A 13,585-nucleotide genomic window follows, 5' to 3' on the forward strand; every position below is an offset into this window, starting at 1 on the left:
GAGCCATCTTTCCAGGAATGTGTTTACTACTGAAGTCAGGAGAAAAAGGCACAGAGGTTTATCAATAGCTATTCCAACACCAAAGTGAAGTGGTTCACAGTGATTACAGATATTCCATGTCTTTACGATGCAAAATGTCGTCGGCAGACATGGGTGTTTGTTAGAAAAGAAGACTCCTAGGTCATACCCCAGACCAACAACAATTGTCTTGTTCAAGATCTCCATTTGATGTATGTACACATTAATTTGAGGAGCACTGTTAAAAGGTAAGGATTCATTCAAGAAACAGCACTATCTATATAGATTAAATAAAAACCCTGAGAACTATTTTCATCTTTCAATTAGATAATTTACGCAAGAACAATAAAAGCTTTTTAAAAATGGCACAGACTACTGCTGCCACAGAAACTCGTCTTTCACACAACCAGATTTAGGTCTCTTCCTTGTGATGTTCTCTTAAAAGGAATCTTGGTTCTTTGAATGAATATATATTTAACTGCAGACAGATCCAAAGCAAAAAGGCGGCCTTTCCTCCTCATTCTGATTTCTGGGATATATTTGTATCACAGAAGAAGCTGAAGAAACCTGCATGTAAACACTTTCTGGGGCTGTAACACCAAGCATGCCATTTTAAATCTCAAAATCAGAATAAGCTAAAATTAAGAGTTACAGGAACATTACTGGGCTTACACAGCAACCCCTATATAATATTTAGACATCCAATTATAAAACAGTTTATTCTCTGCCCCAAAGGGAATATCTTTTGCAAAACAAACAAGAAAAAGCCCACATGTGACTTAGTCTACTACAATCTAAGAAAATTCTAATCAATTTTCTTCCTGATGTAAACTTTCCAGAATTCTAACAGATGACTGGACTGGCTGCATAAAATATAAAGAAAAAACTCACTGGTGTTAAAGACCAGCAAGAGCTAAGATAAAAAGAGTTAAGATACTAAGCCAAATGGAAGTAATATTCTCTTTCCTTCCATGCTAAAGTGGGTCAAGAAACAAGAGGACAGAATCCTGGGCCAGGCATCATCTAAATACAGAGCCTCTTTCTCCCCTCTATCCTTCAAATTTAATTTGTCTTCTTAGGTTCAATGAGTCCACCATGTTGTAAACTTCTAGAGAAATAAGCAGGGTTGTTCAGGCATAAACGTGAGGAGGATTTAACATTTAACTTGTCGTTCATACGTCAACAGAATACGAAGAGCTGTTTCAATGTTTAGAAAGGATTTCTGGGAGTCTGCATGAATATTTCAGTATTCATTTGTCAGTCTCCTGAGTCTAGAAAGGAGGCTATAGAGCAATGCAGAATTATCACATGAGGAAGCCATTCAGTCAACTCTGTTCATTAAAGAGATCTGAATATGAAAAGCAATGCTTATATTCCCAAGAAAGACAAAAGGAATGCTCATCTGTGTCACCATTAGCTACAGTCCAGAGCTTGGTCAGTATATAGACCCTGGAAGCAGTGATTTCCATTAGTAAAATGTATCATCCATAGAGATATGATAGTAACCCTATCTCCTTAGGCTCTCTGTCGGTCGAAAGTTAATGCATCTGTACTGGCTGGTATAAATCCCAGACATAATAACACTGTTCATAAAGTAGAAGAGAAAATGCCAGTGTATGAAGCAGAAAGGAAGGTTGTTTTGTTTATATAATCTCTGAGGACATAATATTTTTGTATCTAAGGCACTGACTTTCAATTTCTAATGCTGGGAAATAAATCAGTTGGGCATATATATAGTCACCAGGTTGACAAACATCTTATTTGGAAGTGTCCTGCTAAAAGAGCTTCTCTTAATTCCACCACACTTAAGTATCTAATTTGTAGGGAGCCATGTGATAAGACCTCTTATTTCTCTGGCCTGCCTCTCTACCCAGATGGAAGGTCATCCTTAATATCATGTATCCTGCACGGCAACAGTAACTAATTGGCACATACTCACAGACACTTTGGACTTTGAGCCTTTTAGTATTAGAATCCTGGAAGCTAATTAAATTGGAAGTATGGCAGTGTGGAGTGGGAGATGTGGATGGAGAAGAGGAAAGAACAACCAATCAAGAAGCACTTTCCAACTGTAAGAAAGATACATTAGAAAAAAAAAACAACCACAAATGGCTCAAATGTCTGCCTCAGAATCTTTCAGAATCAGATAACGTATAAGCCAATAAACTACTGAAATAAAAAAAGGCAAAAGCTTGAAAGCCTCAAAGCAGGATGATCACTATGAGATCATTTAAATGATGTTCAGGTCAAAAGGGGAATTACAGCGGCTATCCAGAGTTAAGCAGCAGGAGCAATAATAAGCTCTGGAAAGGCAACTAGGTTGGTTAAACACCAAAAGTTCTATTTAAAGGCAGGACAACAAAATAATCCTGTATACATGCAAACACACCCCATACAGTATCATTTAATTCTCTGGAGACATAATCCTGTCCTTTATCAAAGGACATTGCTCTGCTTGTCATCTAGTTCTAAAAAGGGGAAAGATTTAACGTTCTTCAGCATATCAAGAATTAAAAATAACTCCCAAAATTTAAAAACAAAAAGAATTTAAAAGAACTACAAGAAAGAAGAAAGATGCTTACCAGACTATCTAGTCCTCCTCCCAAGAGATCCACTGCTCCCATCTGCATGGAAGACACCTGCGGCACATTGACTGGGGGACCAAGGTCAAGGTTTAAAAGATCCCCCAGAAGGTCACCTTGGGAGGGAATAACCTGAGGCTGCTCCAGGTTGGTGGCTGTGGTGGTGCCAACAGGGCTGTCACCTGCATCAGTGCTGCAAGGTACAAACAGAAAGAGGGGAACAGAGAAAAGCCAGTTTTAGCAGAGACCTGGAAACAAGGCAACGAGCCAATGTCATATGCTCTTATACAATATAACCTCTTCAATCAATTTTATATTATGCTATATGTACAATGACCTCATCAATCAATTTTAACTGAGCACCTACTCTATAAGAGAACACTGTAATGAGAACTCTGGAGAAATATCTAAAAAAAATAAATAGAGAAATATATTTCCTGTCTTCAAATAACTTACACTCGAACAAACCAATCCCAACACCAGTATTGACAAAACAAGAGAAAAGCACATTCACTGTGGAACAGCAGAAATGAGTATTGCACATTCACTGTGGAACAGCAGAAATGAGTATTGTGTGTCTGTCTGCACAATGACAGACTACAGATGACATGCAGGTGGGGCTAACTCCCAAAAGCTTCTGAGGATAGTTTTAGGGCTAGATTTTTAAGAATAGCATAGTTATATGGAACCACCAGGGAGAGACCTTCCAAAACCAAAGGGATAGTTTGTGCAAAGGCATAGAAATAAACAATTTAACTTTTAGGGCCAGTGAAAAAATTATATTGGCAGGAGCAGACACTGTAAGATTAAGGGGAAATAAGGTTGAGAAAAATACAACTCTGAAAACAGGTCTGGAGAGTTAATTTTTATATGTTAGGCAATGCTGAATCACTTTTATTTGTTGAACAAAACTAAAAATAACATTTAGAGGAATGCTATTCTAGCAGGTGTGTGTATAGTGGACTGAAGTTGGGAGAATGGACATGAAGATGAGCTAAGAGTAACTGTTTAAAAAGGGAATAGTGAGCTTTAAGAAAGGACTAGTCCTTTTAACATTTCTTAGAACTCACTACTCCCTTTTTCACAGTGTGGTGGCAGTAGCAGCTAAACTGATTACTCTTAGCTCATCTTCATGTCCTCTCTCCCAGCTTCAGTCCACTATACACACACCTGCTAGAGTAATGTTCTAGACCTGTTTTCAGAGTTGTGTATTCCTCATCTTCATGTCCCCTAAATCTTACCAAGTGAAAAAAAAAAACTCAAAAGAAAATTTCCAGCTCAGTTGGCTTCACTGTGACGTATTCTAAAAATTTATGCGAAAAGTAAAACCAATTTTAGATAAACTTTAATAAAACAGAATAGACAATGGCAATTGAAAAAATCTGAAAGAAGTTCAGTTTTGAATATTAAGGAATTATTCCTAACTTTGGCTGGATAATATATTGTGATTTTTTAAAAAACTGCTTATTTTTTAGAGATACCAATTAAAGTACTTATGAATGAAGTGATACGAGGCCTGAAATTTAAAATACTCCAGTTGCCTAAAAAAAACAAAAATTTGGGGGGTGATAAATGAAATAAAATTGGCAAAATACTGATGACTGTTGAAGCTGAGTGTTGATTATGTTTTAACATTCTATCTTGTGTGTTTTCTAAGACATAAAATAATTTTTTAAAAACAAACAAAAAATATTCTATAAAAATCCCATTAATAAACGAATGCTTTCTCTAAAAACCTTAGGTAGGTTTTTTTTTTTTTAATTATTTTTTATTGGCGTAAAGTTGCTTTACAATGTTATTTTAGTTTCTGCTGTAGGGGCAAAATGAATCAGCTGTATATTTACATATAGCCCCTCTTCCTAGTTAGTTTTGATAATGCTTGAACAAAGAAGAACGAAGACTCAAACTCAGAGAAAAAACAAACACAAACAAAGAAGCAAAAGAGCAGTGATGCTCCTTATAAGAGGGATCTGGAGGGATAACAGGGCAATTATATGTTGCTCTCAATTCTGTTAAGTTTCAAGGAAGAAAAACAAATAGGGACGTTCAATAGACAGCTAAAGCCAAGGAATTGGCAGTCAGAGTCACAGAAGTAAACCTGGGAAGAAATTCATGCACACACTTCTGGTGAAATAAGCAGAGTAACACTGGGGGTGTTGTTACTCTGCTGGGGCGATCAGAGTAAGATGACCAGGAATGGGGCGATTCCTGGTCACCCTAAGAATGGGGCAATTAGAGTAAGATGACCAGGAATGGGGTGATTCCTGGTCACCCTAAGAATGGGGCGATTAGAGTAAGATGACCAGGAATAGGGCGATTCCTGGTCACCCTAAGAATGAGGCGATTAGAGTAAGATGACCAGGAATGGGGCAATTAGAGTAAGATGACCAGGACCAAGCTTTGGCTCCACTAGTTGCATGCATTGTCTTGGGCAAGTGACCACCTCTCTGAGACAAAGCTTCCTCACCAATAAAATGGTAACAAAACAAAGCACTCTATTTTAGGAAGGATCAAATGAAGTGAGTGAAAGTCGCTTAGTCCTGTCCAACTCTTTGCCACTCATGGACTATATATAGTCCATGTATTTCTCCAGGCCAGAATATCGGAGTGGGTAGCCTTTCCCTTCTTCAGGGGATCTTCCCAACTCAAGGATCGAACCCAGGTCTCCTACATTGCAGGCGGATTCTTTACTAGCTGAGCCACCAGGGAAACCCAAGAATACTAGAGTGGGTAGCCTATCCCTTCTCCAGGGGATCTTCCTGACTCAGGAATTGAACCAGGGTTTCTTGCATTGCTGGTGGTTTAACAGCTGAGCTACCAGGGAAGCTCCAAAGGAAAACATGGTATAAACTGCAAGTTTTGTAATATATCAGTGGTAACCCAGTTGAGCTATTTAAAATCCAAAAAGATGATGCTATTAAAGAACTGCACTCAATATGTCAGCAAATTTGGAAAAATCAGCTGTGGCCACAGGACTGGAAAAGGTTAGTTTTCATTCCAATCTCAAGGAAGGGCAGTGCCAAAGAATATTCAAACTATGGCACAATTGTGCTCATTTTGCATGCTAGTAAGGTTATGCTCAAAATCCTTCAAGCTAGCTTTAGGCTCAGTGAAGCAAGAACTTCCAGATGTACAAGCTGGATTTAGAAAAGGCAGAGGAACCAGAGATCAAATTGACAACATCACTAGATCATAGAGAAAGCAAGGGAATTCTAGAAAAATATCTACTTCTGCTTCACTGACTACACGTAAGTCTTTGACTATGTGGAACACATTAAACTGTGGAAGAGTCTTAAGAGAGATGAGAATACCAGACCACCTTACCGGCCTCCTGAAAAACCTGTATGTTGGTCAAGAAGCAACAGTTAGAACTGGACATGGAACAACAAACTGATTCCAGATTAGGAAAGGAGTATGTCAAGGCTGTTTATTGTCAACCTGCTTATTTCACTTATATGCAGAGTATATCATGTGAAATGCCGGGCTGGATGAAGCACAAGCTGGAATCAAGATTTCCAGGAGAAATATCAACAACCTCAGATATGCAGATGACACCACACTAATGGCAGAAAGGAACTAAAGAGCCTCTTGCTTGATGAAGGTGAAAGAGCTGGCTTAAAATTCAACATTCAAAAAACTAGGATCATGGCATCTGGTTCCATCACTTCATGGCAAATAGATGGGGATTAAATGGAAACAGTGGCAGATTTTATCTTCTTGGGCTCCAAAATCACTGTGGACTGTGATCCACATGACTGCAGCCATGAAATTAAAAGATGCTTGTTCCTTGGAAGGAAAGCTATGACAAACCTAGACAGTGTATTAAAAAGTAGAGACATCACTTTGACAACAAAGGTCCATATAATCAAAACTATGGCTTTTCCAGTAGTCATGTGTGGATGAGCGAGTTGGACCACAAAGCAGGCTGATTGCTGAAGAATTGATGCTTTTGAACTATGGTGCTGGTGAAGACTCTTGAGAGTCCCTTGGACTGCAAGAAGATCAAACCAGTCAATCCTAAAGGAAGTCAATCCTGAATATTCACTGGAAGGACTGTTGCTGAAGCTGAAGCTCTAGTACTTTGGCCACCTGATGCAAAAAGTCAACTCACTGGAAAAGAACCTGATGGTGGGGAAGACTGAGGGCAGGAAGAGAAGGGGTGACAGAGGACGAGATGGCTGGATGGCACCACTAACTCAATGGACATGAATTTGAGTAAACTCCAGGAGACAGTGAAGGACAGGGAAACCCAGCGTGCTGCAGTCCACAGGGTCACAGAGAGTTGGACATGACTTAGCGACTGAACAACACGACTTTTTTTAGACATAATACCACTTGACATTTAATAGACTACACTATAGAGCAGATGGAACTTTTGTATGCACTCAGAAATAACAACAAAAAAATTCGTGACTCACTTTATTGCAGTGTTCTGGATCCAAAGCCCACAATCTCTATGGTATGCCTATATATGTTTTTTACCAAGTTTTCAGCTATGGGAACATTTCTAGCCTCATCTTTTAGAGTCTTAAGCAACTTTCGAACTTTATCCATTCAGAAAGTTTTTACCACAGTTTTCTAAAGGCATAATCTTACCAACCCTGAGATTAGAACTCAAAAAGGTCTTTTATCCATTACATGTGTGTAGCCACTAGAATTCAGATGAAGCCCCTAAGGCGGCAGAACAGGTTTGCCAAATGCATAGCGAACCTTAAGGAAGACCAGCTTCATCTATACAGAGAGTCACTTTTCATCTAACCAAGCCTACCCGCTCACCTCCCATGGTGTATGGGCAAGTGCTTGCGATGGACGCCGTGGCTCCCTTCCACAAACGCGCTGGGCGGCTTATGGTACACGGAGGCCAGGGAACCAATGTGGCAGATGAGCTCGTCCAGCAGGGTCGGCTCGATGAGGTCTGTCTCCTCGGAGATCAGCGGCTTTTCAGACAGCACTACCTCTTTAGCTGTGACAGGGTCAGTCGAGAGAAGGCGCCAGTAAATATAGCCCCGGTCTCGGAGGTCAGGATTATCAGAATCCTAATGGAAAGGCAGACACAGGAAGGTTTAAATGTAATTAATTATTCTCCATATAGAAACTCAAACTGCTGATTTATTATCAAGGCAATGCTGCACCAATTTATGCAGGGTTGGCTGTTAGAAGATACTTAGACTCAATATGTTGTTAATATACTCATAATTCTGAAATCTCTAATGTCTCAAAGAATTTAAATATAAATTGAGGTTAGTTCTAAGATTCAAATTCAGAAAGGAAGTTGGGAAGAAGAAAATAAAGTTTAACCCAAGAAAAATCAATTGCTTCAAATGGCCTTGGGACATAAAAATGTTTTTAACTGCTATAAATATTAGCAGAATTTTTCATGAAACACATCTGACATATATTTCACCCATACCTTCTTTCTTTATTCAAATATTAAGTATCTCCTGTGGAGACACTGGCTAGGCCCTGGCAATACAGACAACACATGGTGCCTGGCTTCAAAGAGCTCAAAGAACATTAATTATTTATTAAAATATGAGAGGTGCTATTACCTAAATGATTAAAAAAAAAACTGTTTAAGAGAGCATATAAAACTAAGTGCTTCTAAAAAGGGTGACAAATTTAGTGTCGTTTCTCTGTGTGGTGGTTAAAATAATTTTATACACGATTGTGGCTAAGGAAAATTTATTATCAATGCCACATCATTATTTAGAAATGAATAATATAAAAGTAAGTCTCCCCAATCACCCAGCCCTCCCCTACCTTAACTCCCCCATCCCCCAAGTACCCATCCATATGAATAGTGCACTATGAGCTTACACACACACATATATTCATTTTACACAAAACCAGTTTCATCCTATACTCACGCTGCTTTCCGCAGCAGCACACACAGCTGTCATTTTTCCACCATATACACAGCACTGCACCATTATTTACTAGTGTCCTACTGATGAAGACTTAGATTGCTGCCTCCTTCTCCCTCCTTTATCCTATTCAGTTTTGTGGTCATTACAAAGTGGCAGTAAATACCCTGGTATCTACCTCCAAGAGTCTGTCTACATGGTGGCATTCATCTACCCATGAATTGTTTCAGTGGTATTATGTTATTAAAGGCAACAATCAGCCCCATTTCAATTTCTGTGCCTAAAACACACATATGAAAGTATTTCTTTAAAGTAGGCCAGGGTTTTCCCATGAGTCTGTATATAAGCAGATGAACTGGTTCATAACTTAGCCACTTAAGGCACTTGCCATACAGCTCAATACCAGAAGTGACCCAGATTGCTTTACATAGATTTTCTTCATCATATGTTTATGGGTGTTTATTTGAGTGTTGAGTGTTTATTTGCACTCAAAATGGATTGCTGGTTAAAAACAAAAAAGTATAAAGAAAACTGAGATACAAGCTAATACAGCATAAAAATGGTAAATTTTAATCTCAAGATAATCTTTATCATATTCATAGGTTGCATTATTCTAAAAGAAACGCACATTTTTACTTATATCAAACTATTTGTCGTATTTGAAAAGCCATAAAAAAAAAAGAAACCGACAATATCCAAATTAGATGCATTTGTTTTGCTGCATGTTGGAGCAGGAAGTTTGCTCCTGAGGAAGTGTTTATAAACAGCTGACTGAAATCTCCTTAGATTTTCATTTGGAAACAAAACTTAAATATTATAAAACATAAGTTGATTTTTCTTTAAGAATACAAGTTTCTCTGAGTATCACATCAGGAAAGCAATCCCCATCCCAGCTTTTATTGATATTTACATTGAAAGTTTTAATCTGCACACTCAGTCCGTCCCCAAAGCACGGCATTTAATATCTGTAGACTATGTTTTTTATTACACAATGAAAATGAATACTATGCATCACTTAATTGGGAAAATTTTTAATTTGTCTAGTAAGCTGTTAAATGTATTAAACGATACAACGCAGCTTAATAATAATCAAAGTAAAAATTTTTTACTTCAAATTATTTTTCTCATATATCAGCTACATATTTAACCAAAAAAAAAAAAAACAAACAAATTCCTGTCGAGATTCACAAAATACATACTTCTTTGAAAGAAGCTTGAGTCCTCCCACAAATTCAAAACACTACAATAAGATGATTTCTAGAGATAGAGTCAATGGATTACAGGGGATACATGCTATAAATCTTAACATTGACTTAAAAATTTAGTCCTACGAGAAATGAGAAAATGAGTGCAAGTTTTTCATGACCGGAAGTCAAGAGTGGACAAGTATCTCCACTGTCCAAACTCGATTATCCTGAGGGCTGATCTGATAGGCCTACTATCAGCTGTCCTTCACTGCCTCACTATTCACATGGAAGCCACGATAAATCAGGGCCAGTCAAGGCTAATGACAAAAAAACAGAACCTTTTATGATTTTACAGTGTCATTATGTGTTTGGCGACTCAGAAAATTTTGTTTGGGATCTACTGTACTGCTATTCCGACAGGCCCTCATGAGGATCTCAAGAAAATAATGTATTGCCCCAAATTTGAGAGCTTCCAAAACAATTCTTACCAGGCAAGCCCTAAAACAGTAATTCCTAAAACTATAACATGCATCAACATTTTAACACACCAAGAAAGCCATTTAAAGTGCAGATTCCAGGGCTAAACCAGAGTTTCTCATTCATTATGTCAGAAGGGGGGCCCAGGATTTGACTCATTATGTCAGAAGCGGGGTCCAGGAATTTTTATGTTCAACAAGAAGCACAGGTGATTTTGATGATGGTGGTTTCTAGCTCACATATGGAAATGCCAAGGTGAAGACTTCTTTCCATGTACTAAAAAGGGTAATTACTAAAGTTTGGACACTTCTCTGTGTATTCTTTATATTTCCTTTAAAACCATCAAAGTGAAAAAGAGATCTTATTAAAGGCATGGATTCAAGGGTTGTTCTTTTTTCATAACCAATAGTATTTCTAATTATACCACCATTTTACTTAAAATTAGAAACACAAAGATTTCATACATACTTTCATGAATCCTCAGCATAGATAAAAAACAGGATTAAGTCTACTATGAAGATAGAGGCACAGTGGTAAAGAATCCACCCGCCAATGCAGGAGACACAAGAGACAGGGGTTTGATCCCTAGGTCAGGAAGATCCCCTGGAGAAGGAAATGACAACCCGCTCCAGTATTCCTACCTAGAGAATCCCATGGACAGACGTTTAAACATCTGATATGGGAAAGAAATCTAATCAGATAAGCCATTCAGAGGGGCAGTTAACTACATACTTACGCATAAGAGAACCCAAGACTGGTTAGGAATTTTTTACAGGGTCTCCAAGAGAAGAAAATATATGATTAAATAAATAATTACTTTGATAACAAACCCAAACAGGATAGTTTCTCATATACAACCCTTACTACAGGATGATGATACCAGTGTAATTTAGTAAAAACAATTCTAATAAGGGTCAAAACCTTGTTAGATCACCAGTTCTCCACTAATTTGGCCTGATTCAGTGGTACATTCCAACAACTGTAAGAACACAGGAAATTCTCCCTAACACTTTATCTCAGGTAAATAGTAAGAGTGAGTCTGAACTCTGACATGAACCTAAAATACAGCTCTCCCATGCTGCCTGTTAAAATACAAATACAGAGGACTTAAGAGAAAATGGAGATGAAGACAGGGTTCAGAACTTGTGAACACAATGGAATCTACCAAGGACACTCACTTGATAATGAGACTAGCCTTATCTATTCAGAGGTGACTGAAAAGGACCAAGGCAAAAAGTCTTTTTAGAAAACTGTTCTGATTCCATCTTAACAGAGATACAAATGGGTGGTCATGGGTCTAGGCTAGGAAAGCTAGAATGCTCAATCTAGATAATATTCACTGCCTCGATGATTATGTAAATTATCCCTGCTTCAGGCAAAGGAAAATGCATAAAAGTTGAAACCTCTCTGAAGAGCTCTTACAAATAAACTGCAAAAGATGTCTCTATTTCCAATGGGCATGAATGTCAAGTGGAGTCTCAGCAGTTAAGATGACTCTGACTACTCCACACATAGCTAAACACAGTCATCTTTAATTTGGCTGAGGAATGATGTCACACAATATGAGCTGAGACAGTCCCTTACCTTCTGAGTAATTCCAGGTGCTGAGTGACCCAGCACTCATCTCTACCTATTCTCTTTCTTTTCTACTCACTGTGGTTAAGTTTCACAAGGGGCCAAATACTGCTGATGCTTTGAAATGTAGCCCTCAAGGGAGAGTTAAAACTTCAATACAAAGTAAACATTGTAATAAACAGAAATCCTATGATTCTTGGTAAATGATATTTCTGAGAAAGCTAAAAGACTGCATAAATGTGAATTTATCTGTATTTAGGGGGTTTTCTCAAGTATTACACAGGCATTGTTAATGTCAAGTTTACTATTTTACCATCTCGAATAAACACCAGACATCTTTGGATTTGGTTAATTTATATAAAGCTCTTTCTTTTGTACAAAGCAGAGAGGCTCCAAAGCCTGTAACAAAAGGCAGAAATGAGCTTCAATGCCCTAAGATGAAGTCAAACACATCACTAATTTAATGGCATTCACCCTGCAGTGTCTGTAATTAGCCCTACACGATTAAGAAGTGGCAATTTCTACTCAAAATGGCCCCCTGTAGATGACCTATTATACATTAATGTGAAAATGACTTCCTGTGTCCACCCTAAATGCTTTGATTCAAAAAGATGACCAATTTCTGCCCTTAGTACCAAGACATGCCTGATCAGTGATGGACAACCTCCCATCCACTTTTCATGGACAGATGGTGAGCCATGGCCTGCCCTTAGCTCCACATGATCATATGAATGCTTCTTCAGACTAACTGTAACGGGGTCAAGTGAAAGCTTAGAGACTTGGGAAAACAGCATGCTCCTTATTGGAGAAATGAAGAAAACTGGGGTACAAGGGGTGGGATAAGACACCTCTGTTTTCTGCTAAATGAATTTTACAATATCCTTTAACTAAACTACTGTTGGTCAACTGCTCCATTAAAAGATAATCAAGCAGATAATTCTCAATAATGTTTACATGAATCAATAATCAGATAAGAAAATTATCTTAATTTTTAGCTTCAGGCCTTCTTCATGTTTGAGTTCACCGACTGTAAAACATCTGTATTTGAATCAAGTGTCAGAAAGTAGCCTCTGACTCTAGCTGTTTTCTTGGCTGTATTTTTTTCAGAGTTGTGTAGTATAGTCTAAAAACAACTTATTTGGTAATGCTGTCTGCTTTTTCCATTAAGTTATTCCAATGCCTTATCTATCCATCAAACTTCTTGTCCTTAAAATGGATTCCTGACATTTCTAAAATTAAATACTGTCAGAGGAAGGAAGAACTTTGCATTTAACATGTAGTAAATTATGTGCTCTGATCACTTAACAGGTAATGTACTGGCAACTACTCTAGGTTCACATTTGTGGTCTCAATTTAGAACTGGGATTCAAGGAGTGTACCAGGTACATACCTCAACTGTACTAATTACAATATTTACCATATCTAATCCTCCAATTGTAAAAAATAAAAAAAATAAATAAAGATGACAACTCAGAACTAGGCAAAATAAAAGAGTTTCAAATTTTGAAATATACAACTGTAAAGAGATGAAAGAGGAAATGATAAATTGAATATATGAATAGTCTCCTAAAATCAGCCTGTTTTCAAATTCAATTAAGACCATCACTGGATCATGATGGATTGATTATCATTATACTAGTCACATCAGAAAAAGTACTTCGATTTTTGTACTTCGATTTCTGTGTATCCAGCTTGGGGCCACATTCCTGAAATGAGAACCCTCCCTACGAAGACCAAAAATATATAATTAAGGAAGTAGCTTTAGCACTTTAAAATTACTTTAAGAGAAAGCAACCAATCTAGAAGGCAGAACAGCACACATAAGATCTTTGTCAAAGCATCTACCATCTCTACAGGGTACTTCCATTTGAAAGCTGAAATT

The 13,585-nt window shown here is 37.8% G+C and overlaps 1 protein-coding gene across 4 annotated transcripts in view; it reads right to left on the reverse strand.

The window, feature by feature from the left end:
* Window positions 1-13,585, reverse strand: part of AP2B1 (adaptor related protein complex 2 beta 1 subunit) — a 113,152-nt gene that overhangs the window by 52,325 nt on the left and 47,242 nt on the right. For all 4 annotated transcript variants that reach the window (XM_018064221.1, XM_018064223.1, XM_013971907.2 and 1 more), the window contains exons 13-14: window positions 7,377-7,636; window positions 2,601-2,793 (exon numbers count right to left, since the gene is read on the reverse strand). In XM_018064221.1, the coding sequence (XP_017919710.1) occupies window positions 2,601-2,793; window positions 7,377-7,636 (453 nt within the window). The remainder of the gene's footprint in view (window positions 1-2,600; window positions 2,794-7,376; window positions 7,637-13,585) is intronic.

Source organism: Capra hircus, chromosome 19 (genome assembly GCF_001704415.2).
Source record: "Capra hircus breed San Clemente chromosome 19, ASM170441v1, whole genome shotgun sequence".
Classification (NCBI taxonomy): domain Eukaryota; kingdom Metazoa; phylum Chordata; class Mammalia; order Artiodactyla; family Bovidae; genus Capra; species Capra hircus.